The sequence below is a fragment of the Doryrhamphus excisus genome, chromosome 2 (assembly GCF_030265055.1).
Source record: "Doryrhamphus excisus isolate RoL2022-K1 chromosome 2, RoL_Dexc_1.0, whole genome shotgun sequence".
NCBI lineage: Eukaryota > Metazoa > Chordata > Actinopteri > Syngnathiformes > Syngnathidae > Doryrhamphus > Doryrhamphus excisus.
In genome coordinates this window covers 5,456,418-5,483,240 of record NC_080467.1, presented here as the reverse complement: position 1 = coordinate 5,483,240, position 26,823 = coordinate 5,456,418, and the positions used below count along the sequence as shown (strand labels likewise).

General features: G+C 42.3%; 2 protein-coding genes across 5 annotated transcripts; one reads left to right on the top strand and one right to left on the bottom strand.

The window, feature by feature from the left end:
* Positions 1–341: 341 nt before the first annotated feature.
* Positions 342–26,736, bottom strand: LOC131106908 (PDZ domain-containing protein 7-like). Of its 3 annotated transcripts, XM_058056432.1 has the most exons (18): positions 19,154–26,736; positions 19,004–19,042; positions 17,069–18,931; positions 14,064–14,600; positions 12,076–12,213; positions 11,835–12,009; positions 10,642–10,818; positions 10,414–10,561; positions 8,189–8,249; positions 7,589–8,050; positions 6,696–6,830; positions 6,516–6,631; positions 4,913–5,004; positions 4,737–4,828; positions 4,580–4,651; positions 3,493–4,011; positions 2,645–2,745; positions 342–552 (listed from the first exon to the last, which is right to left on the bottom strand). In XM_058056432.1, the coding sequence occupies exons 4-18, from the start codon at positions 14,263–14,265 to the stop codon at positions 394–396; spliced, it is 2,649 nt and encodes an 882-aa protein (XP_057912415.1). In that variant the 5' UTR covers positions 14,266–14,600; positions 17,069–18,931; positions 19,004–19,042; positions 19,154–26,736; the 3' UTR covers positions 342–393. The 3 variants fall into 3 exon arrangements, with proteins under 3 accessions (XP_057912415.1, XP_057912422.1, XP_057912432.1); XM_058056439.1 differs by having other exon boundaries at positions 4,580–4,636; positions 17,069–26,736; XM_058056449.1 differs by lacking the exons at positions 14,064–14,600; positions 17,069–18,931; positions 19,004–19,042; positions 19,154–26,736 and having other exon boundaries at positions 12,098–12,331.
* Positions 16,499–26,461, top strand: sfxn3 (sideroflexin 3). Of its 2 annotated transcripts, none has more exons than XM_058056463.1 (11): positions 16,499–16,660; positions 17,488–17,660; positions 19,195–19,365; positions 19,735–19,833; positions 20,736–20,811; positions 20,896–20,981; positions 21,081–21,208; positions 22,393–22,442; positions 22,518–22,567; positions 22,636–22,683; positions 22,756–26,458. In XM_058056463.1, exons 2-11 carry the CDS (start codon positions 17,497–17,499, stop codon positions 22,850–22,852), a joined length of 969 nt encoding a protein of 322 aa, XP_057912446.1. In that variant the 5' UTR covers positions 16,499–16,660; positions 17,488–17,496; the 3' UTR covers positions 22,853–26,458. The 2 variants fall into 2 exon arrangements, with proteins under 2 accessions (XP_057912446.1, XP_057912454.1); XM_058056471.1 differs by having other exon boundaries at positions 16,564–16,660; positions 17,492–17,660; positions 22,756–26,461.
* Positions 26,737–26,823: the final 87 nt, after the last annotated feature.

Genomic DNA, 26,823 nt, shown 5'->3' with positions numbered 1-26,823 from the left:
AATGAACCCAAAACTATTCTGGCTGTGGCGAGCCAACCAGGAGAAACAGAAAGGCGAGCCAACCAGGAGAAACTGAAAGTGGATGGAAGAGAAAAAGTGACAGACAAACATGCTGTCCCTCCACCAAAGAAAGAAACTCAACAAGACTTACTGAGCAGTCGTTTTTGTACTAATCTCTCAAGGCCAAACATAATACTGTACATGAGATTTAATCTGCAGCCAAATAAATCTACAAATCCTATAACGCAGTTTGAGATGATCTCCTTCTGGCAACGCTCAAAGGTCGCAGCAAGGTCGCACCGTGTTAAGTTGACAAATCACAAAAGTTTTTACATTGACCAGAATTTATTTGACAAAAGAATGCAGTAGAAAAGCAGTGAGGCGTTCAGTCAGTCAGCAGGCGCCCCCGGACGGCGCCTTGGGGACCTTGACCACCAGCACCATGGGGTCTTTGGCTTTGTTGCCGAACGCACGGCGAATGACGTCCACGGCGTGCTGATGGGTCACGCCCTGCAGACTCTCACCGTCCACGGACAGCAGCTCGTCGCCGGCCTTGGGGGTGATTAGAGTATGAAATTTATTATTTACATTTATAAATGACATTTTAATTTCAATTGTTTTTATAATTACACGTTTGAAACATGGTTTTATATCAAATATGTAATATGCAATTATTTTAAATGAAATAATTTGATACAGTTTTATCATAACATTTCATTGTCAATTATTACATCATAACAATATGTCCAATTATTTTTCAAATAATGATATGACATTTTTTATGAGAAATATATGCTTTTATCATAAAGGTATGACTTTTGGAATAACTAGTTCCAATGTATATTCAAGATAAAATATACAATTAATTAAATATGTAGTTAAAAATATGTAATGATTATAAATTAAACATTTTAAAAATAGTTTCTTTCTCTGTACTTCCTGTGACTTCCATTAATGGTATACTTCCTGTGATGGCCATTAATGGTGTACTTCCTGTGACTTCCATTAATGGTGTACTTCCTCTGACGTCCATTAATACTGTACTTCCTGTGATGGCTATTAATGGTGTACTTCCTGTGACTTCCATTAATGGTGTACTTCTTGTGATGGCCATTAATACTGTACTTCCTGTGACTTCCATTAATACTGTACTTCCTGTGATGGCCATTGATGGTGTACTTCCTGTGATGGCCATTAACGGTGTACTTCCTGTCACTTCCATTAATGTGTACTTCCTGTGACTTCCATTAATGGTGTACTTCCTGTGACTTTCATTAATGGTGTACTTCCTGTGATGCCATTAATGGTGTACTTCCTGCGGCTTACATTAATGGTGTGCTTTCTGTGACTTCCAGTAATGGTGTACTTCCTGTGATGGCCATTAACGGTGTACTTCCTGTCACTTCCATTAATGTGTACTTCCTGTGATGGCCATTAATAGTGTACTTCCTGTGATGGCCATTAATGGTGTACTTCCTGTGACTTCCATTAATGGTGTACTTCCTGTGACTTCCATTAATGGTGTACTTCCTGTGGTGGCCATTAATGGTGTACTTCCTGTGACGTCCATTAATGGTATACTTCCTGTGATGGCCATTAATGGTGTACTTCCTGTGACTTCCATTAATGGTGTACTTCCTCTGACGTCCATTAATACTGTACTTCCTGTGACAGCCATTAATACTGTACTTCCTGTGATGGCTATTAATGGTGTACTTCCTGTGACTTCCATTAATGGTGTACTTCTTGTGATGGCCATTAATACTGTACTTCCTGTGATGGCTATTAATGGTGTACTTCCTGTGACTTCCATTAATGGTGTACTTCCTGTGGTGGCCATTAACGGTGTACTTCCTGTGACTTCCATTAATGGTGTACTTTATGTGATGGCTATTAATGGTGTACTTCCTGTGACTTCCATTAATGGTGTACTTCCTGTGACATCCATTAATGGTGTACTTCCTGTGATGGACATTAATGGTGTACTTCCTGTGACGTCCATTAATGGTGTATTTCCTGTGATGACCATGAATACTGTACTTACTGTGACGCTATTAATGGTGTACTTCCTGTGATGGCCATTAATGGTGTACTTCCTGTGACTCCATGAATGGTGTACTTCCTGTGACTTCCATTAATGGTGTACTTCCTGTGATGGACATTAATGGTGTACTTCCTGTGACGTCCATTAATACTGTACTTCCTGTGATGGCCCACAGGTCCTCAGTCAGGATGCACCTGCTTTGCATTGCATTGTTTGCGTGTCAACCAATCATCTTTAGCAACTTTCCCGCCATCAGTCAAGACCTGAAGACGGCTCCTGTCCTCATTATGTCATCACCCATCAGTATGTCTACGCCTCTTTTCTACTTCCTCATGACAGCAGCATGGAAAGATGTGTACCCATTTCCGTGAAGGGAAGATTAGAAAGCCATTGATGTATTTGAGTGAAGTAGATGACAGGCTAATCGTTGGACTCGTTTACAGTGGAGTACACGTGCCAGCACGCCACAGGATTTCGTTTAAGGCCGGCTGACCAACGAAATACATTGAAAATATATCATATAATGTCAAATATGGATTTATTGTGCACATCTTCACCTCACAGCCCCCAAAATAAGTACTCATGCCAGTGTTTGCTGACCTTCAGGGCATGGTTCATGGAAGCGGCTCCTCCAGGGAAGATCTTTTCAATCTTAATCACCGGCTGCACTCTGGACTCCATCCCTCCAGAGACACTGATGCCTGCAACCAGCAGACAGTCAAGCCACAAACACTGAAGTACTCCTCTTGTACTCCACTCTACACTATACTTGATTTATACACTACACACTGGCCCCTGCTGGTAGCTTGTGGAATGACATATGAATACTGGATGTCAAGGCCATTTATTGTTAAGTAACACTATTTTTGTATGCTATTATTGCTATTATAATCGTATTATCCATCTGTTTTCTATGCCGCTTATCCTCAATAGGGTCGCATGGGGTATGCTGGAGCCTATCCCAGCTGTCTTTAGGTTAATTGGCCACTCCAAATTGAGTGTGAATGGTTGTTTGTCTATATGTGCCCTGTGATTGGCTGGCCACCAGTCCAGGGTGTACCCCGCCTCTCGCCCGAAGACAGCTGGGATAGGCTCCAGCACCCCCAGCTACCCTCGTGAGGAAAAGCGGTAGAAAATGAATGAATGAATGAGCACTATTTTTGCATGCTATTATTGCTATTATAATCGTATTATCCATCTGTTTTCTATGCCGCTTATCCTCAATAGGGTCGCATGGAGTATGCTGGAGCCTATCCCAGCTGTCTTTAGGTTAATTGGCCACTCCAAATTGAGTGTGAAAGGTTGTTTGTCTATATGTGCCCTGTGCCCCGCCTCTCCTCCAAATACAGCTGGGATAGGCTCCAGCATACACGTGACCCTAGTGAGGATAAGCGGTATTTTTGTGTTTTTAGCTTGTTCTACTTAGATGTTCTCAAAACGCTGCTCACCTAGCGACTGTTTGGCTTTGGAGATGGTCACTGTGGATACGTGGTATTCCTGAGTGGCGCTCCTATTTCCACTCGGGGAGAGTCCATTGACTGTGACTGCGGGGGCGCCGCCAAAGACATCCTTCAAGGGCGTCCTGGTTGGCCGCGGTGATGGGACACGTATGCTAACCTCAGCGTAGGAGTCCCGTTTCCTCAGCCTTCCCGGGCTCACCTCCGTCCTCCCGTTGCTCCTCCTCACAGGTGACCTCCCTCGCTCGGGGGCGCCACCTCCTCCTGCGACCCCGTTCTGGTTGCCACCCCACCGGGTGCTGTGTGGGGATTCTGTGAGGAGGGCGGGCGAGGGGCTAAGAGAGCGGGAACGGAGCGAGGAGACGTTGTCCATGGGTACGTCCAGCAGGGGGGTGAAGAACAGCGAGGGGGTCATGTGACCTGAGCCTGATAGACTCAGGGCCTCCATGTCCTCCGCCAAGGGATGGTACTGTGTCAGGGCGGGCTGGAGGAGGAACCCCCCCCTGTAGTCTGGAAATAAACACACAATTACACTGATGCAATCTTTACAATATCAATATCAATCTACAGGTTATGAAAGGTTATGAAAGTACCCCCCCCTTAAAAATGTACAGTAATTGTTTTTTAGACAATTGACGTAATAACTAAAAATAATAATGGTGGCTGCTGCGGGGACCGGGTTGTGTGTTGGGGTGGGGCCTGATCTCGCCCGTCGGGGCGAGAGGCGGGGTACACCCTGGACTGGTGGCCAGCCAATCACAGGGCACATATAGACAAACAACCATTCACACTCACATTCATACCTATGGACAATTTGGAGTGGCTAATTAACCTAGCATGTTTTTTTGGAATGTGGGAGGAAACCGGAGTACCCGGAGAAACGGGGAGAACATGCAAACTCCACACAGAGATGGCCGAGGGTGGGATTGAACTCGGGTCTCCTAGCTGTGAGGTTTGCATGCTAACCACTCGACCGCCGTGCAGCCCCTCTCAAAATTCGCATAACAAAAACTATAAATCATGGCATTTAGATCAACAATACTATCTGCCCCAATGGCTGGACAGGACACTTGCATACCTGGGACAGGGGTGACCAAGTGGCGGCGAGGGGTCCCTCTACGAGGGGAGCGAAGCGCTGGAGAAGGCACTACTATAAATACAACACAAACTATATGACTTAAAATCAAAAACATATGACTAAAATGAACAATGAACAATATGAATGCCTTTCTCACCACACGGACTCTTGAGAGCTTTGTAGGCCTCCAGTTCAAAAGGCAGGACCAGGCTGTCGAAAGCAGCCAACTCACTGGTAGGAATCAGCATCCTGTACAACATCACTTGTACTTTACCTCACATACACTACCAGTCAAACTTATACGCAGTATACACAGACATAATGACCTCTCACCTTATTTCTCGGAGAAGCAGCAACTTCTCGGGCCGGTCCAAGATGGCCAGAAGGGGGTGCACTAAATCCTCCATCACCTTCTCCGACAAGTACTAAAAGTACAGAGATTGTACTCACATTCAGTCAACAATGCAAAAAAACGCTAGTCAAATCTTTGTTCTTAAAGGGGACATATGATGCTTTTGTTATGCAAATTTGGAGCAGCCGTATCGGAGCAGGAGGGCATAGAAAAGGAAAAAAAAAAAGAAGAAATTTGGAGTGGTTTTCTCTCACACCAACTTCCCTCATGTCCTCCTTCACTACATCCATAAACCTCCTCTTTGGTCTTCCTCTACCGCCTCCTGCCTGGCAGCATCCTATCCTCTGGACCTGTCCAGGATATCTCAGTCTGGCCTCAATGACTTTATCATGTAATGTACTCCCTTCTGATCCTATCCATCCTGGTCACTCCCAATGAGAACCTCATCTCTGCTACTTCCAGTTCTGCTTCCTGTCTTTTCCTCAGTGACACTCTTATAGGTCACCCTATGTTCCTCACCCTGCGTTCCTCTCCTGAATACCAAACCTGCCCATCACCTCTTCTTCATCTCTGTTTCCTGCACCAACATGTCCATTCAAGTCTGCCCTAATGACAACTCGTCCCTGATCCTATCCATCCTGGTCACTCCCAATGAGAACCTCATCTCTGCTACTTCCAGTTCTGCTTCCTGTCTTTTCCTCAGTGGCACTCTTATAGGTCACCCTATGTTCATCTCTCTCTTCTGGAAGAAAGTATTCACTACAACCAACCTTGGCAACGTCAACCACCATCTGTCCTTCTGCGTTCCTCTCCTGAATACCAAACCTGCCCATCACCTCTTCTTCATCTCTATTTCCTGCACCAAAATGTCCATTCAAGTCTGCCCCAATGACAACTCGTTCCTGATCCTATCCATCCTGGTCACTCTCAATCAGAACCAATGAGAATGCAGCGCCCTCACGTCCGGCTTCTGACAAAGTGTGTCTGACAATGAATGCTCATCCTCAGGCAAGTGAGGTGAGGTTGGAGGAATCTACTTTCTATGTTCATAAGTTCGTATGTCAGGGGTCTCCAACCAGTAGATCATGAGCGGCCAGTAGCTCCTAAACACTTTTCAGTGTTTAGGAGCTCTCCAAAGACTTTATTCATTTATTATCAACTCCGATACCCACTATGGGGTTTGTTTGTAGTTAGGAAGCACTTTGGGAGTATGACCAATCACAGCAGAGTGGGCGTGGCCATGAGCGGAATCAAATTAAAACAGATCGTTTGGGCGGGAAGCACAAATCCACGGAAATACAGCTGGAATAGGTGCAGATTCTGGAAGATTTCTGTTCATGTTATTGTGTGTAGCTGCTCTATAGGAGTCCACAACTCAATAGAATTAGCATAATAGCTGTTATGCTGTCTAATTTGTTGCAAAACAAATTGTCAAAGATCTTCAATATGACAGACGCTTTGTTGTGTTTAAGGATTGTCCTTCAGAAATGCTGGTCAAAGATCTTCTATATGACAGGAGTGCTTAAAAAACAGTTTTGGGGATTGTACCGCCCCGATGCTGGTGTTTTGTGGGCGCAGACTCACGCGTTGACAGTGTCTGGTGACAGCCGCCACTTCGTCCTGGCTGAGGAGCTTTTTGGACATGTCCTCCACATGATGCAGGGTGTCTGATGGAGGTGATGGAGGCTGCCGTCTTTGTCCTTTGGAAGGGGGAACGTGTTTAGTTTTCCTTATACGGTACAGGCAGGAAAGACATGATCTCACCTTTGGATCTGCTCTTCTCTTTGCCGTCTTTCTTAAAAAACAGACTCATAAACGTTTTGGAGCGCCGGAGGTTGGACTTTCCTGCTGGGACGCTTTTCTCCTTTTGAACTCTCTTCTTCTTCTTCTGTTGGTCCTCTAATCAAACAACAAAAAACAACAGAGTCCAAATGAAGCATCGCTAGGAAAAACCTGAGCAGGTTTTGCAGCTAAGTGTTCAAGCAAGCGGGAAGTGGTAGTGTGGAAGACTCCCCCCGAATACCCACCAGACATGTCACGTTGTGTGGGCTTAGCAGCGTGTCATACGCTTTTCATATTTATGGTAATGGTTTTATTTTATTTGAACATGCATCAGATTACAATTGAATGCATCACATAATCAGTTCACAGTTCCACATGTCCAAAAGGAGTAGGAAGAAGCAAAGCTTATTAAATCCTATCCCTCCATCTGGTACTTCTGGTACAATCAGTAACTGTTACATTTGTTCACTTCCTGCTTTCCTAATATAGTTTTTTTTATTTAATTTTTTGTTCACTTCCTGCCTTTCTAATATAATTTAACTTTTAATTTTTATTTTTTAAGGTTTTAAATTTAATAATTTAATAATTTAATAATTTAATAATTTGATAATTTAATAATTTAATAATTTAATAATTTAATAATTTAATAATTTAATAATTTAATAATTTAATAATTTAATAATTTAATAATTTAATAATTTAATAATTTAATAATTTAATAATTTAAAGTTTACATTTTTTAATTATTTTTAAAAACTTTAATAGGAATATTTATAATTAGGAATATTTATATTTATATATTTGATTTGCTCCAAATATTGACTGAAATATTGAATATGTATTTTTGGTAAAGCATATCAGTGTTGGAGTCTGACCTGACAGAGTCATGTGACTTTGGGATCGTCTGATGGGTTTCCGAGGTCTACTCAGGGCCATCAGGACCTTAGTCTTAGCACCGTCGTGTTTCACCACCTCTTGGTCCCCGGAAGACGGCGTCCTCGTCGGTCCTTCAGTCTGCCTTGGCCCCTCCCCCATCCCATGTATGAAAGTATCCTTCAGCAGCACGGTGGCGCCGATTGAACGGCTGGTTTCTGAGGGGACGCCCGGCGAGGTCTCGGTCTGTATGGCCGTGTCTGAGGTTCCCTGCGTGGCGCTCGGACGCCTGGAGAGGTCCTCCGTGGAGACGGCCACGTCCACTAAGTCGGAGCCAAAGACAGGCGGGAAGAGGACCTGCGATAGACCGCTGAGGGAGCTGAGAGGGGTGCTGGAGGACAAGGAGGACGTGGAGGAACGGGAGTCGGAGCCTTGGGAGGACGACGCTGGCACACCGTTAGCCACTGTTGGACGTAAGAATGAAACGTAATTTAGTAAATTTTATTTGTAAACACTATTTTTTTCCAAACAACAGCACAGTATCTATATGAATATGATCATATTACTATATTCAAGTTTATTGGGGAAGAAAATCTACTTACGTCTGTCAAGCCACCCGTACTCTGCCACCATCTCCTTATAGGCGGGGTATCTTCCAGCTTCCTGTAACGACACATCACTAAATACATAAACAGTTTGTTACCACTGTGTAGACACCCGAAATCCTGGCACCGGGAAATAGTCTTTTAGGCACAACCTTCAAAGCAAACTTTTAGGGTACCTGGGGAATCCTGATTCCAGGTACCCCCATGACCATTGTTAGAACCCAATGGAACACTATCCAGGGTCATTCCACCCAAATGACTGTCTCACTTCTGTGTATCTTAACCACTGTCATTTTGTACATAAAGACTGAAAACATTATTGGTTGGGGTGTTGGGTGTACCTTACAGTAGCGGTGTCAAACATACGGCCCCGAGCCGGATCACGCCCACAGATGGGTTTAATCCAGTCCGCGAGACGATTTTGTATATAAAATTAATGAACACACACTTGTTTGAGGGGTCGATATGGCACAAAAACAATGAGGAAGTAATAAATAAAGAACTAGGAGACACGGAGCTGACGTAACTAGCTTGCACTCAGGCGACGCCATCTTGAAACATGAAATCCAGTCTATATCCATGTTAATATGCTAGATTTTGATATTGTGCTTTAAAAAATACATGTTATTGTGTGTAGCTGCTCTACAGGAGTCCACAACTCAATACATAAGGTCAAAAAATGTCATAGATTCAATTTGACCAGCTCATCAGGACACAAATCCAGCGCAAAGAGGTTCGAAACCCAGGCTTGCCTATACAACCAGTATGGTTGTCTCTTTTAAGGCGGCGATATCGCCATGGTGACTTAGGTTAAACTCTTACAGACGTTCAGCTTAAAATTGGCTATGAAAGCATCGCTTTTTCACTGAGTAAATCATTCAAGCCGCATGTTCAACCGACTGAACAAACTGTTTTGACTGTTTGGTTTAAGATTGGTAAATTGGAATAATTGGAATATTACCAATATTGGAATACTGATAATATTCTATTTGTGTGTTTTAGATTGGACCCTAAAGTCTAAGACAGAGGGCAAAATATTCCATTCCTAAGAGCACACTGAGGTCAGAGAGTTGGCCCCCGCCATGTGTGATTATTATGGTCTATAAATGGCCGCACACACAAACAGGAAGAAACACATCCCAATCTATAATGCTGTGTGTGTGTGTGTGTGTTGATTAGAATCTGATCCCTGACTGCCTCTGAATAATGAACAATGAGTCTGAGCAACCTGAGATCACAAGAGGAAAATGAGCACAGGGTCGTGTTAGCGAGCGTACGTATATAATACACACAATACACAAAAACAATACTTGACAACATACTTAAGATGTGGTATTGTGTGTAACACTTAGAGGTCCTCTGTCACTAGTTCCAGTATGTGTTTAAGGTAAATGGATGACACTGAAAGCAGGACAAGAAGATAAGGAAGCCTAATTCAAACACAAAAACAGAAATGACTTGAGAACCCCAACCCCCCAACCCCCGACTTGCCCCACCAGAGCTCAGGGCAATCACAGGGCACATATAGACAAACAACCATTCACACTCACATTCATACCTATGGACAATTTGGAGTGGCCAATTAACCTAGCATGTTTTTTTTTGGAATGTGGAAACCGAAGTACCCGGAGAAAACCCACGCATACACGGGGAGAACATACAAACTCCACACAGAGATGGCCGAGGGTTGGGAAAGACAAAATAAGAAGCCAAAAAGTTACCACTTCCACACAAAAGAGGAGGAGAACTCATTCATTTTCTACCGCTTATCCTCACGAGGGTTGCAGGGGTTGCTGGAGCCTATCCCAGCTGTCTTGGGGCGAGAGGCGGGGTACACCCTGGACTGGTGGCCAGCAAATCACAGGGCACATATAGACAAACAACCATTCACACTCACATTCATACCTATGGACAATTTGGAGTGGCCAATTAACCTAGCATGTTTTTTTTGGAATGCGGGAGGAAACTGGAGTCCCCGGAGAAAAAACCCACACATGCACATGGAGAACATACACACACAGAGATTGTCGAGAGTGGAATTGAACCCGGTTCTCCGAGTTGGGAGGTCTGCAATTCACTCATTGACACATACAATGCAACACAAGTGCAAGCCAGAGCCATATTATTATTATATTATTATATATTATTATTAAACTGCATGTAAACAAATGCTGATAATACTAGCGAGAAGAATACAGAAAGTGTTCTAAGTGTTATCCTACCCTGATGGTTAACATGACATGAGTGTGGCTCTTCAGGACCTCCACGGCATTGCTGTGTGTGATGTCATCAAAGCTAACCCCGTTAGCGGCGAGGATCTGATCCCCCATCTTGATGCCGTGCTGCTCCGCCAGCCCACCTGGATCCAACCTGGAATGTCAGACACGGGAATGAACGATCCGAGCGTTATTCATTATGAATGACTTACGTGACTTACGTGAATGACTTACTTTGACACGTAAATGCCCAGACCGAACTCACGCCCTCCTCGGATGTTGAAACCCAGGCAGTAGTCGTCTGATGTGGTGAAGAGATGCACGATCCTGCGGAGGGCGCTGTCCGAACTGGCCTCTGACGGCGTGCATCCGCCTTCCTCCACCACCATCCTTCTGTGGATCAGATCCACCCTAAACAGGTACACCACACGGTACATTCATAAGGCCCTTTTACTTTGGGGAGCAGTACCCCTCACATTCACACCTTTAGACCAGGGGTCTCAAACATGTGGCCTGCAGGACACTAATATGAGGCCCCCGTCTTGATATGAAAGTTTAATGTTAGTGCGGCCCGCACAAGTTTGATATGGATGCTGTATGGTATCATGTACCCAGAAAAAATTATTACGTTTGATTAATGTTCATGTTAAAGGTTAAATAACTCTTAATAGTTATCCTCCCTATCCGTGTGGAAGTGGTAAGTTTTTGGCTATTTAAGTTTAAAGGAAATAACTTGAAGGCTACCGTTTAGGTCGCTAGCTCTCTAGTTTGCGAGTTAGCATGTGTCTCAAGACCCTGCAGTTGCGCAATATGTTGTAAATAAAAAAAAAGTATAAATGTGACTATAGTCGTGTTTTGTCATGTCTACAGGGCTCTAATAATGCTTTGTTCATTTTAATCTGAAAAAAATAATTTGTCTACCCACCAACTATATGTGGTTTCTTAAGTTTTTATTATTTGCTGTTTTATTATTATTATTATATTTATTTATTACTGATTGATTTTCTTTATTATTGATTTGTGTATTTATTTTTCATCTTATTTTGTGCAGAAAAATAAAAATTAAGATATTTGAGAACAGTGGAACAGAGCTTTTATTGTAGAAAAACGGAACCAAAGCACTGAAAAAGTTTGTATATTTTTCTCTTTTTAATAAATGCGTTTTTTTTGGGGGGGGGGGAAACCTGATGCGGCCCAGTCTCACCCAGACCCTAGCTCCAGTGGCCCCCAGGTAAACTGAGTTTGAGACCCCTGCTTTAGACAATTTGGAGTCGCCAATATTGTGTTTAAACATTCTCTCTAGTAGTAGTAACTAAGTACTAAGTAGTATCAATTCATGACAGTTCATAAAAGCGAAAGCAGTAATCCATCCCCTGCTGACACATGACACCAAGATGGAGGATATGCTCAAAGAACGACGCGCTCACCATGTGGTCTTCTCCTTGGAGTAGCGGATTCCCGGGATCTTGCCCACACGCCTCACCACCATCCTCAGCCTGTTGTTGCCCGTCAGGACCTTGACGGCGCTGCTCATGGTGATGCTCTCCAGGCTGACGCCGTTCACCTCCACCAGCTTGTCGCCCACGCTCAGCCCGGCCTGTGCTAAAAGACGCACACAAACACGGCATGGAGCTAATAAACAAAACAAGGAACACACTTCCTGCCAACCTGCGGAGCTGTCGTCCTCCACCTTGCTGACAAAGACGCCCAGTCCGTGTTCAGAACCCCCTCGGACGCTGAAACCCAGACGCCCATCCAGAGTCTTGTCTACTGTCACTGTGTGGATGTCTTCACTGTCATCTCCACCTGGAAACACATAGAGCAACTGGCCATAACATTAGGTACAGGGACTAGAGCGCGTTTGAATATATATTTCCAAGATATGTCTGGCACATCACCTAACTGACACCCAAATGAAAAGATTTGGGTGACCTCGGGGGAAGGGGGGCTTGCTCAACATCATGTGACTGATTCTGAGCAATCATTCAAGAATAAATATTCTAGCTTATACAATCAGCTTTTTGTACATTTGTACATTTAAAATGGACAAATTAACAAAAAAATGCACACATCTTACTTAGAAAAACATATTTGATTAAACATAATTTGAAAATATTAAATAATTCATATTTGTATTAAAAATGTGCTTCCAGATGACTGGACAACTACAGCAATTGGGATCAGGGAGACAGGTAATGTTTGTATTCATTACCATTTTCATTATTATCAACATTTGCATTTGAAAATAAAGGGGGAACATGTGTAAAAATAAGGCTAATTCTGGTCTTTTGTTCATGAAACAAAGACGGAAGGCCAGGGCGTGAAGGGTAAAATAGGGTAGGGTAAGTTTACCAGGAAACCCAGGTGGGTGGACATGTGTGGTCTAAGCTTTCCACTAATGAGTGTATATTCAGGTTTTGTTTCCCCACTTGGCATTTCCCTGTCAGGGGCCTCCACAGTAAGTCATTCAGCTGCATGACGCAAACCCTGGCTGGGAATCGACCCCATGGCCTCTGCCTTGAAAGACAGAGGTGTGTATCAATACACCCCCAGGGAAAATGAGCATTGACACTGTACGTATATACACATATACTGTATATTTAAGCCACTGTTTAATACTTCTCAAAGTCCAATAGTGTAGCGAATGTTGTGGCCATAATACTGAGATATCACATCACCATCACCACCACCATCACCACCACCACTTGCACCACAAACATCACCACCACTATCACCATCACCACCATCACCATCACCATCACCGCCACCATCAACACCACCACAACATCACCACCACAACCACCCTCACCACCACCACAACATCATCACCACCATCAACACCACCACAACATCAACAGCACCATCACCACCACCACAACCATCACCACCACCACAACCATCGCCACCACCACAACCATCACCACCACCATCACCACCACAACCATCACCACCACCATTACCATCACTACCATCACTACAACCATCATCACCACCATCAACACCACCACAACATCACCACCACCACCACCACAACCATCACCTTCGCCACCACCACAACCATCACCATCACCACCACCATCACCACCACCAACACCACCACCATCACTACCATCACTACAACCATCATCACCACCATCAACACCACCACAACATCACCACCACCACCACCACCACAACCATCGCCACCACCACAACCATCACCACCACCATCACAACCAGCACTACCACCATCACCACCACCACCACCACCATCACTACCATCACTACAACCATCATCACCACCATCAACACCACCACAACATCACCACCACCATCACCACCACCAAAACCATCACCACCACCAGCACCATCACCACCACCACAACCATCACCACCATAACCACCACCACCACCACAACCATCACCACCATCACCACCGCCCTTACCACCATCACCACCACAACCACCACCACCATCACCACAACCACCACCACCACCACAACCATCACCACCATCACCACCACCCTTACCACCATCACCACCACAACCACCACCACCATCACCACAATCACCATCAACACCATCACCACCACCCTTACCACCATCACCACCACAACCACCACCACCATCACCACAATCACCATCACCACCACCACCACCACCATCCCATAACTTACCATCAACAGGTGCATTGATAAGAATGACCCTGCCCATGGGTGAGGATGACCTCCGTCTGTGTCGTTGCTGTTGCCTCTTCAGCATATAGCGTGCACTGCTGTGGGACCCCCCGGCCTGCCCTCCATTGTTGGCACGGTGGGGGTGCCCACCCCCGTTTGTCATCTCCCTCCAGCCCGCCGGAGGTTGAGAGGAGTCAGCCATGATCGGTGTGGGAAAAGCCTTCCCTTAGTCATCCAGAAAGGTTTTGGAGATCTGGGTCAGGGGCGGCGGAGGCAAATACAGGGTGGCCAGCTTACAAAAATGTAATCCACAATCCACAGAAGAAGACCCTCCTTCTCGTATATTCACATCTTGGGTTTCTTTGGTAGTTTAGTCCTGGTGCTGCTCCCCTTCTGCTTTGGCTTGCAGTGTGCCGAGCAATCAGCAATGCATGGTGCTTCCCCTCCGGCCATGTTTAATTCAAAAGGGTGTCTGATATGATAGCCATCCTGGGAAGATCCTGTGTCCTGTTGACTTCTTGTGACATCTTTTTGATACTGCTATTACCATGATCACAATATAAAGCATTAGTGCACTTTAAAATGCAATGCAATGCCATGTCCGTGCTGTGTTGGAAGAGTAGCACCAACTCTTATATTCTCCAAGTGTAAGAGGAGTAAGCCTTTTACATAAGCCCTCACAGTTGTGCCATTATTAGCCATTATTAGTGCCTGATGATTTAGGAAATAACAATTACCTTAATAGGATTCATTTCACTATAGCAACATTAACAAAAAAAACTTAAACTATATTAGGAAAGCAGGAAGTGAACAAAAAATAAAATAAATTAAAAAAAACTTAAACTATATTAGGAAAGCAGGAAGTGAACAAAAATAAAATATATATTTTTTAAAAACCTTAAACTATATTAGGAAAGCAGGAAGTGAACAAATGTAACAGTTACTGATTGTAAAAGTACCAGATGGAGGGGTAGGATTTAATAAGCTTTGCTTCTTCCTACTCCTTTTGGACATGTGGAACTGTGAACTGATTATGTGATGCATTCAATTGTAATCTGATGCATGTTCAAATGAAATAAAACCATTACCATTACATTATATAAGAGCCTCCCTTTAAATCGGGGCAATATTGTAGTGAAAGCTACTGATGGGTTGATCGTGAAGAAATCCGACTCTTTGAAATGAATGACAGGAGCCGACTCGCGTTGTTGGGAGCCGTTTAGTTTGTTTCGTTAAGTTGAATGGCATTGGTCAAGATGTGTCAAATCTAGCAACTTTTTCCGGCATTGATGGCGAGTTTTATGGAAGTCATCTTACGTAACAGTGAGATAAAGGCTGGAGGTTGGAGGCTAAAGACCGGAGGCGAGTCTGGATGTAATTTAGACTTTGAGAGGTGCTAGCCGAGACAAAATATAAAAGTAATTTTATTTTGATGAAGCGATGGACAATTTTAAATCAATTGTTCGCTTTAATTTGTGTTTTGTTGATGTTGTGTTATTTGAATGTAAGTTGCGCTTTTCACCCTGTCTATTGAGACAGGTATTTTTCTTTATATATTTTACATTATTATACATTTTTGTAGCTGTTCAGTGAGGATTTAAATTAATCTATTTAAATAGTAAACATTTGACATCCTGCACTTTTTACATTAGTAATTCATTTTACACAATACACACCATTTGGTTATAAATTAAGTTTAAAAAAGATCCACTTGGAGGCACTTTGGGGCCGAAGGAGCCGACTCTTTTTAGTGAGACGAGTCAAAAGAACCGGCTCTTGAAAAAGAGACGGAATTTCCATCATTACTCCAAAGTGTAAAACCTGTAGTGGGTTGCATCATGCATGTGATGCAGTACACAGCGCCCTCTAGTGGCCGGCAGTGCTGTGTCCCATGCATCCGTATTGCAATGGTATTTTTCACCATGAATCCATAAAAGACAAGCGATGATTCATGGGCTCAACATGAAGCCATTTGTGAGGAGAAATAGAATATATTTAATTTTGAAAAGGCCCAGGGGCGTTTTCATTGACGGTCAGTTCAAGAAGCTGATACCGCCAATGAAAATCAGTGGGTGGCATTCTTGACCAATCGTATGTTGACGTTTGCCCACGTGTCCTCGCTGACACGCCCTATATGTGTTCTCCTGCTATGCGGCGTTTACGTACATCAATATTATTTCAAACTTACTTTAGTGATTGATAATTTCGCGAATTTTATCGCTTGAAATAAGACCACACGGTCACACGTTGCACAATATTATATATACACCGTTTGAAAACGGACAGTTTGGTAAAAAGGCGTATTTTACCCCCGTTATATTGATAAAATGGCACATATATTTGGTCTGGTATTTTATTTGCCATGGTGAAACTTGAAACGATTGTGTATTAAATGCTAATGCTTTTATTGAAATATTGGCCTCCTTTATTGTTTGTTCCACGGATGTTGAGAGTTACTGTTTATAAATCTACAGCCGAAACTTTGCAGTGAAACCCAAGTTTCTGATAACTCCACGGTCACCCGAAGGCAGCACAGGTCCACCCGCCGGTTGCGGTGATATTGAGAGGTCAATCGGCTTCAAATTGAAGCGAAACAGGTACGTTTTCATTGAATGCAACATATTGTTTGTAACTAAATTGATTATTCGTTTATGTCGTCGTGTGGCGTTAGTGACCTCACCGCCTGACGTTCGCTTGTCAACTCCACTTGAAGCATGAGCTAAATGCTAGCTTAGTTGGCTAACTGTCCGGATGACTAGCTAACCGTGAGGTCGCTGAAATGGTTGTAAATGTATATATTATATTATATTTTGGACTACCACAGCGTTTCATTCAACGGGTCTTCTGTGTGGTTACTGCCACCATCGCCGTTTAAGATGCTAGCTAGCTCAGCTTGATGGACAGTTCGTGACTTCCTCAAGCCCATCTGTCGTCACTTTGTCACGCCACTTCTCAGACCATTTAATGTAGTCAATTTATTAAGTTCATACTTCACCGTAAGTCACCTCATAAAACAACAATAACGTTGCTGGAAGGTGATTGTGTCCTTGACTCCACCCTTCCACTCCATCGAAATGCAATCACTATGGCATCGATATGATAATCCGTCATTTTCTTGTTTACCGTTTAAAGAATTAAAGAAAGTTCATGTTGTGAAACAAAACATGAGGTAAAACTGCAAAATCTAATGAGTTTTTTGAAAAATCTTGCCTTTCTAAGTATGATATTGCTCAATTTAGCTGCAAGTGAATTATTTATTAGGTTAAGAATATCTTCCTGTGTCGGATTCCAAACTATGACATTCCACACCAACATGGCTATTAATTGTAATGCATGCAAATATCGATGTAGCCGCATTGTGTCGGGAATAACAATTACAGAGGAAGAAGTATTTGGAAATATAAAAGTCTGTTTTTGTGCCAAGGAAGCCAAGATGTCTGGAGAGCTGTCATTCAACATTAATATCAAAGAGCCACGATGGGACCAGGGAACGTTTATGGGCCGAGCCAAGCATTTCTTCATGGTCACAGACCCCAGGAACGTCCTCCTGTCCTCTCAGGCTCTGGAGGAGGCCCGAGTGATTGTGGAGAACTACAGGTAGTTTTCCAACATGTACAGTACTGATTTCCATAGCCACGTTCACATGAGATTTTCCTCTTTCCGAATGACGTACTAGAAAACAGTGTATACATGGAAAGGAATATTCCAATCTCCTGTCCACATGCACCGCTATAATCAAACGGAATAGTCAATGGGGCATGCGCAGTAAAACGTAAACAACATCACGTGATTCATCGAATTCAACATCAGTCTTGCAATTACGTTCAGTTCTTTTAAAGTTTGTATCAAAAGAACTTTCCGCTGTAGTCCAGTGATGACTGCTCGCCGCCATTTTCAAAACCTGAGAGACGTCTGCGTGTTACGTCACAGCTGAGCATGCGCTGAAAGAACGCACCCTGACAACTTTCCGATTATATATTCATTCGGATTGGCACTTTTCTTTTGGAATGAGGTTAGATTCTTTCTGTTTGAGCAAATAACCCGAATAGAATTGGAATATTTGGGTCCATGTAAACGTGGCTCATGAATCTGATATATAAATTTTTGGTTCAGCTTGTGCAGTCCTCCCAGCAAATTCAACAGATGGCGGTGCGATTTAAAATTGTGTGGATTGGAATAGTAGCGAGTAAGAGCATCACGAGACGCTCAGTTTACAAGACGATACAAGATAATAGGTTAAAAAAAAAATATATATATATATATATGGCAGTTTACTAATTTAATATCTGTTGCTTGTATGATTGTGGCCCCGCCTCCACCCACCGAGACAAAGACTATGACTGACAAAAGGATCACTCCATTCATGCTGTTGTTCTATGGAACAAAGGCTGAAACTAACATTTCCAATGAGTAAATATGATTAAAATCATGGTTATTTACTGTGTAATTAATGCATTAATTTATTGTTGTCCTCTGCCTTGTCACATGAGACAGTGTTTTTTTTTCTGAATGAGAAATCTTGTCACATTTGAATCTCATGAGATCTTGTGACGCCCTTAGTCATGAGTCCGGGGTAGTTTTGAGCGTTTTTGCATGCTTTTATCTTGCTATGGTTGGTTTCCTTTTCCCTCAGCACGGCCTCATGTGTTTGACCGTACAGTTAGTAGTTTTCATCCTGATATAGTGTCTTAATTAATCAGGCCTAAATTCACCCAAACGTAGTGACAATGCCCAGCATGTCTTCCAATAGAATGCAAAGATGAAATGTAGGCTACAACTCTAAAAAAATTCCAAAAAAAATGTGAAAAATTCAAATAATTGCTTACCTTCAAAGCCAGGCGAGGCCTGAGGCAGTTTCAACATGCAAACTAAGTACACAACAAAACGTTATAATGTGCATCTTTGAGTCAGTTGGCCACATGATGGCGGTGTTGGCTTACCTTTGACTGCATAATCCGCAGCTACAAGTTCATGGACTTCTGAGGGTTGTAGACGTTGAAGTGGACAAGGTACCCAGTGAGGGGAACAATATCTATTACATGATATATTGAATATGTCAACGCAGTTTGAGGAAATGAATCCAGCAGTACCGTAGTTAAATGGCAGGTCATTTCTGTTTTGATCTTTGCAGAGCTGGTATCGTGACGCCCGGCCTGACGGAGGATCAGCTGTGGCGAGCCAAGTACGTGTACGACTCCGCCTTCCACCCCGACACCGGGGAGAAGATGTTCGTGATTGGCCGGATGTCTGCTCAGGTGCCCATGAACATGTCCATCACTGGCTGCATGCTCACGTTCTACAGGTACCGCATCTGTGTGTGCGTGTTGTTGCAAGCACCTACTGAACAGACTAGAACACATGGAAATTTTGATCCGCATGAAATAAATACGTTGAGAGCAGCATGGGATTGAAATAGATTTTTAATCCCAGTTTGAGAGTGAAAATCCTCTTAAAGACTAAAAAAAAAATGTCACTCAACTTTGGCAGAACGTTGACCTCCTTTTGTGTGTCAGGCGCAAAGTCTCATGAATATGAGCTGCTTATTTTATGCAACTACGTCACAGTGTCATTACATTAGAATAACAATGGATCAACCCTCTTGCATATGACAGCTTATTAATAATGGAGATGAGAGGTGGTCAATATAAAAGGATGTGTCGCATGTTTGCAGGACAACTCCGGCTGTGGTGTTCTGGCAGTGGGTTAACCAGTCCTTCAACGCTGTGGTCAACTACACAAACCGCAGTGGAGATGCACCCATCACTGTCAAGTAGGGAGGACCACTCACTTTCCTTCTTAAGTTCTTAGATCCACATTTGCACGTCCATACAGTTTGGCAGCGACCGATGAGCATGACAAATCCATTCATCCAGCTTAGAACTGTGTACATCAGGGGTCTCAAACTCAATTTACTTGGGGGCCACTGGAGCTAGGGTCTGGGTGAGACTGGGCCGCATCAGGTTTTCCAAAAAAAAAAAAAAAAACGCATTTATTAAAAACAGAAAAATATACAAACTTTTTCAGTGCTTTGGTTAATTTTTATTTTTCTGCACAAAATAAGATAAATAAACAAATCAAGAATAAAGAAAATCAATCAGTAATAAATAAATATAATAATAATAAAACGGCAAATAATAAAAACTTAAGAAACCACATATAGTTGGTGGGTAGACAAATTATTTTTTTCAGATTAAAATGAACATAGCATTAATTAGACCCCTGTAGACAAGACAAAACACGACTATAGTCACATTTATACTTTTTTTTTATTTACAACATATTGCGCAACTGCAGGGTCTTGAGACACATGCTAACTCGCAAACTAGAGAGCTAGCGACCTAAACGGTAGCCTTCAAGTTATTTCCTTTAAACTTAAATAGCCAAAAACGTACCACTTCCACACGGATAGGGAGGATAACTATTAAGAGTTATTTAACCTTTAACATGAACATTAATCAAACGTAAGAATTTTTTCTGGGTGCATGATACCATACAGCATCCATATCAAACTTGCGCGGGCCGCACTAACATTAAACTTTCATATGAAGGCGGCGGCCTCAAACTAGTGTCCTGCGGGCCACATTTGGCATAGATGAAGAGCTGGTATCGTGAATAGATGAAGTCTTCCGCCATGATATTGATCAGTGTCTGCTGTGTGTGACATGCTTCCAGTCAGCTTGGTGCGGCCTACGTGAGCGCTACTACCGGCGCCGTGGTCACCGCCCTGGGACTCAAGTCTTTGGCCACGGTAACACGCCATCAAACATGAACTCCCTCATTGGCAAACTTTATGCTGGTTTGTGTTAAGCATTGTCGCACTCTGCCTTCTCAGCGTCTCCCGCCAATCGTCAGCCGCTTCGTGCCATTCGCTGCCGTGGCCGCCGCAAACTGCATCAACATTCCCTTCATGAGACAGAGGTGAGAGCTCCTTCGCTGTCGTGTTCTTCTTCCAGCGACACGCCACTCGACTGTACCTTATTTCCACGTTATCCCCCCCCCCCCACCTCCCACCCCCAGGGAGTTGAAGTACGGCATTCCCGTGACAGATGAGAATGGAAAGCGGTTAGGCGAGAGCGTCAGTGCGGCCCAGCAGGCCATCATGCAGGTCGTGGTGTCCAGGATCGGCATGGCAGTGCCGGCCATGGGTAAGGACACTTATGTACACAAACACACACAAAACGTCTAATTTAAATTGAATGAACCTCAGCTCCCCCAGTGCCAGCAGCACTCATGCAGCTCCGGACCATGATGCTACCGCCACAATGCAATGCTTGCTATTATACGATAGGGACTGTCAAGTCATTTCCAGTAGACACTAAATCTATAATGCTATACAAGCTGTACACTGACTACTTGAAAGTATATCCAAGTTCCACAGTAGTGTGTATTGAGTGGAAACACTAGTAAACATGTGAGCTAATGCATTGTAAAGGTAATTTATAGTTACTGAGGGGGGAATGAAATGAATGCATCACATAATGAGTTCACAGTTCCACATGTCCAAAAGGAGTAGGAAGAAGCAAAGCTTATTAAATCCTACCCCTCCATCTGGTACTTTTACAATCAGTAACTGTTACATTTGTTCACTTCCTGCTTTCATAATATAGTTGAAGTTGTTTTTTTAAATTTATTTTTTTTTTTCACTTCCTGCTTTCCTAATATAGTTTAAGTTTTTTTTTATTAATGTTGCTATAGTACAATGAATCCTATTAAGTTCATTATTATTATTATTATTTCCTAAATCATCAGGCACTAATAATGGCTAATAATGGCATAGCTGTGAGGGCTTATGTAAAAGGTAACTGTTACATTTGTTCACTTCCTGCTTTCATAATATAGTTGAAGTTGTTTTTTTAATTTATTTTTTTTTCACTTCCTGCTTTCCCAATATAGTTTAAGTTTTTTTTATTAATGTTGCTATAGTACAATTAATCCTATTAAGTTCATTATTATTATTATTATTATTTCCTAAATCATCAGGCACTAATAATGGCTAATAATGGCACAGCTGTGAGGGCTTATGTAAAAGGTAACTGTTACATTTGTTCACTTCCTGCTTTCCTAATATAATTTAAGTTTTTGTTGTTTAAAAAAAAAAAAAATTTTTAGTTTTTTGTCATGTACCGAAATACGAGGTGCTATGACCATCCAATAACATAATGGGTACCATAGTAAGTGTCAATATAGTGATATATATAGCACATCATGACTGGTTCAAGACTCTTCATCCTTGTATTTAGCAAACATCAACTGCTTGTATTGTTTCTTGAATTCGCTCATCGTTTGAGAATGCTGTGAAATGTTAACCCTCGACATGTTTGTGTGACAGCTATCCCCCCCGTCATAATGAACGCTTTGGAAAAGCGAGCCTTCATGAAGGTATTTTACCGCCTGAAAGAAGTCCCTCCACATTCCAACTGTGTTGTTATGCATCTCATTGTGGTCTCTCTGCAGCGCTTCCCAATTCTAAACGCTCCGGTCCAGGTGGGGCTTGTGGGCTTGTGGTGAGTATGACTAACTGCACCAGAATTTACAAACGAATGTCAAAAGTAACACTTTAACTCTTTGGCAGCCTGGTGTTTGCCACGCCTTTGTGCTGCGCCCTGTTTCCGCAAAAAAGGTAACCGCTGCACAGTCTCTGTGTTTTTTTTTTTGTTTTTTTTTGTAATTGCATCCCGTAATCTATTCGCAGTTCTATGAGTGTGAGTGGGCTGGAGGCGGAGCTTCAGGAGAGGATACGACAAAGCAGCCCGAGCACCAGCATGGTCTACTTCAACAAGGGCCTGTAGTATGGTACCAAGCCATTCATTCATACTTTTAGTTGGTCTTCTGCAGTGTATTTTGGATGTTGCTAACGTTACTGATGTGTGCGTTTTAACGATTGAACCGATTTGACGTGAATGTAACATCAACCATTGATCGTATTAGGTGCACCGCTACACTGGAACCTGTGATTTACTTTTATTCGTATAGCTCAAGCCTATTCTCCCTGGTCAACTGGTGCACCTTCTTCCTTGTCAACTTCCCTTTAAGTGAAGTACACTTAAAGGGAAGTACAGACCTTTTTATTGCACATTTTATTATTATGTTTATGAGTCGCTTCTACAATTATGAAGAAGTGCTACAACATTCGGCAGATTACAACGTGCCCTAAATACGAGTTTGCCCGCTTAGCTAATTTGACACTTGAGCAGCGGGGTTTTACATGTGACCATAGCATCCCAAAGGTCCTGTGCACTATTTTTCAGGAATTTTAAAGGAAAACTGATTTTTTTTTTGGAATGTTTCCCCATCATCTACAAGCCTTATGAGACATGAACACATAGCTCTCTTTTCTGTGCGTTTTAAAGATATAAAAACAGCTAACCAGAAGTAGCCAAAAAAAAATGCACACAATGGGAAGCACCTATAAAGCCCTCTGAAAAGAACCTCCATTTACATAACATGAGCTGCATATTAACCAAGCTACAGTGGTGCTATTGTTATTAACATGGGTACACCCAAGAACTACGTGGTGTAGTGACACCTCGCCAGTGGTCCCAGGCCATTAGCGAAAGCTGCCGCCACTGCTGTTTTTTTTATTTTAGAGTTTGGAAAAATCTGACGCTAGGTGTGGCTTTTCTTTCTATGTTGCTATGTGACATCAATGCACCCAGGCAGGGTACGAGTTCCGTTAATGTTTGAAAAAGACCACAATACAGTCAAAATACCGTAATTATGAGATGTTATCATGAATGTGACTGTGACTACATGCCCACAGCATGGACTTAAAAGCACAAAACCTTGGAGGTTTTCAGAGGTCTTTTAATTCCGGGCTTTCTAGGTTTAGGTGTGTCCCATTAAGTGCATTAATTAGCTGCCTCTGGGCGGTGAATTGTCAAATTTGCAACATTGGCCATGATGCATTTTCAAAAAAACGAGTTGAAAAAAAAAAAGACTTCACTAGACCTGATGTTTGAGACTCCAGAGGGGTTTGTTTACTATTTTTAGTTTTCGGAGGTAGACTGCAGGTGTCCAAATATGACGTGATGATAAAATACCGTCTCATATACCCCCCAAAAAACCTTGTCTGAATATAAGAAAGTCAACTTATCAAATGGTCTGATAACTAGCTAAATATTGTAAACCAGTCACAAATATGAGCAACACGTAACAAGGATTATATATGAAATTCTATATGCATTGATGTAAATGATAAGTGGATGTGGGGTCTTCTTTAAAAGGTGTACGTTTGTGTGACGGAAAGGGTCAACTAGGACAAATGTGTGTGGTGTTTTTGCTGTGTTGGCTTGACAGGGTTTTTATTGTTATGCTTTATACATATAAGCTTTTTGTGTCATGCTATATCATATTTATAATATACTGTAGAAGTATTTAACCTGTAGAAGTGATGTTTTTAACTTTTAAATCAAACAAAAGGGGGGTGTGCCTGTGAATGCACCAGGAAGCTCCTCAAAGTTCAGGGTCCTATTTTTTTTTATTTATTTTTTCCATCAACTTGATAGTCAGATTTCACAGGTTAGTTTTCTCCACGTGCGCACACATGCTAACTGGAGCTAAAGCACTGTTTTTTTAATGGTTTCATTCCAAAGTGTTGGCAATGGCCTCGTATTGTATGAAATAACAGCTAATAGTCAAAACTGTGATTTTCAGCTGTCCAGTGTTTCATTGTACTACATGATATCAGATATGATGGTAAGCTGCTCACAACTGGAAACCAGTGCAGTGGATCCCTGCCCATTTGCAGGTTGTTGGTCAAGAAATGACTTGTAATTAGCGAATACGATAATCCACAGGTGAGATCGACCGATACCGATCACATGTATCAACTGTGCATGATTCTATTTATTTATGACGAGTGCTATTCCAAGGACCTCTTGCCAATGGGTCATTATTAAAAAATAAACTTTTGGGCAAATTAAAAAAAAAAATAAAAAAAAATTTGTACTATTTGACATAAACCTGAATTTTATTTGATGCATGCTTGAGTAATATCAATACAACGAAAATAGATTTTTACTCAAAACAACAAAATACAGAATAAGATACAAATAAATATCTTTATTCAATAGAAATGTGGCCCGCTTAACTAAAGAACTTATTGGAGTTGTCAACTAATGGATTTATTCCATTTGTATCATATGACTTTACCACTCAAAGAGTGTGGCCATGGTTTTTGTTACTTTGTGCTTTTTGGTAGAAAGTCATAAAGTCTGAATTCAACAGCCGCTCTAAAAACCTACTAAGAGTCGAAGCGCACACAGTATTTGGAGGACATAATCGGTACCATGTGCAAAAACACATATGGGCATGCCTCGGGTGTGTCTTGGAACATCACCCCAGCAAATAGCAGGGATCACCTGTACACCTACTGTATATTCTGCTGCAATGGTAAAAAAATATATAAGATTGCACATGGAGAGTGTGCAAAATGAACCGTATGTTACTGCGGGTACAGGGAACAGTGTATCGAAAGTAATGACCCCTATGCTGCACTCCTGTTAAGTGTCAACATGTATCCAAATATGGACAAGTAGGATTTGTTCAGGACTAAAGAAAGGTTTTGTTTTATCACCAGCTTTATTATGTCTTTATGCACCATGTGACTATGCATATTATGAAACTATTGTATTCATCAGAAAGTCTTTGATTGTAGTGGCATCACCACCCGACCTCATATATGTTGTCTAGCATGACATCATTCAAGGCACAAAATGTTAGACAATCCGTGCTGTTACACTCCACCAATGTTTTCACCTCCACGTTAATGCTGTCAGTATTGGTGCAGTGTGTACTCTCCCTGTTTTCTATGGTCTTCACAGCAATAAAAAAAAAAGATGTGACTTGTGTCTTCAAAATGAATCCGATTCATGCTTGACCTCACTTCATTAGGTATACAATCCAATACAGAAAAACTCCTAAAAACCCTTAAAAGTGCAGTGTCAATATACACTGTACCTTGACATTTGAGTAGGTATACTGTGCTCAACTAAGTGGATCACTTACAGTTTTCGGTTTGATAGCTAGCACATTCTACGAGGGAAATGAACGAGAACACTTTCTTTGGATATTTTTGTCCCTCGAACAAAATCAGACATTGACACAAAGTCAAAAGGTGTGTTTTAATGTCTTTAGATTTTTCTTTTTTTTCTGTGATTTTCAATATAAACTTCTTTTTTGATGGGGGCCGGGGCTAATATTGTGCCAACCCACCCCAAATGTTTTAATGTTTTAGTTCCCTGTGACCCTTGTGAGGATAAGCGGTAGAAAATGAATGAGTTCTCCTATTTTGTGTGGAAGTGGTAACTTTTTGGCTTCTTATTTTGTCTTTCCCAACCTTCGGCCATCTATGTGTGGAGTTTGTATGTTCTCCCCGTGCATGCGTGGGTTTTCTCCGGTTTCCTCCCACATTCCAAAAACATGCTAGGTTAATTAGCCACTCCAAAGGCATAAGGTCCATAGGTATGAATGTGAGTGTGAATGGTTGTTTGTCTATATGTGTCCTGTGATTGGCTGGCGACCAGTCCAGGGTGTACCCCGCCTCTCGCCCGAAGACAGCTGGGATAGGCTCCAGCACCCCCCCGCGACCATCGTGAGGAAAAAATGGTAGAAAATGAATGAGTTCCATATGAGCTGCATCAAAGATCACGTTTATTATTTGGATTACCTTGCTTGGCCACTTGAAAGAGGAAATTAAATATTGTATTATTGATATAGCTATATTTTCTATCATTTCGTGACCTATTTTTTAAATAAATAA

Coding starts and splice junctions, on each gene's coding strand:
- LOC131106908 (XM_058056432.1), bottom strand. CDS start 14,265: ATGGCTGACTCCTCTCAACCTCCGGCGGGCTGGAGGGAGATGACAAAC. Junction 4,829..4,912: donor CTGCTTCTCCGAGAAATAAG/GTGAGAGGTCAT, acceptor GATGTTGTACAG/GATGCTGATTCCTACCAGTG. Junction 553..2,644: donor CCATGAACCATGCCCTGAAG/GTCAGCAAACAC, acceptor ATCACCCCCAAG/GCCGGCGACGAGCTGCTGTC.
- sfxn3 (XM_058056471.1), top strand. CDS start 17,497: ATGTCTGGAGAGCTGTCATTCAACATTAATATCAAAGAGCCACGATGG. Junction 22,443..22,517: donor AAAAGCGAGCCTTCATGAAG/GTATTTTACCGC, acceptor GTCTCTCTGCAG/CGCTTCCCAATTCTAAACGC. Junction 22,684..22,755: donor GCCCTGTTTCCGCAAAAAAG/GTAACCGCTGCA, acceptor ATCTATTCGCAG/TTCTATGAGTGTGAGTGGGC.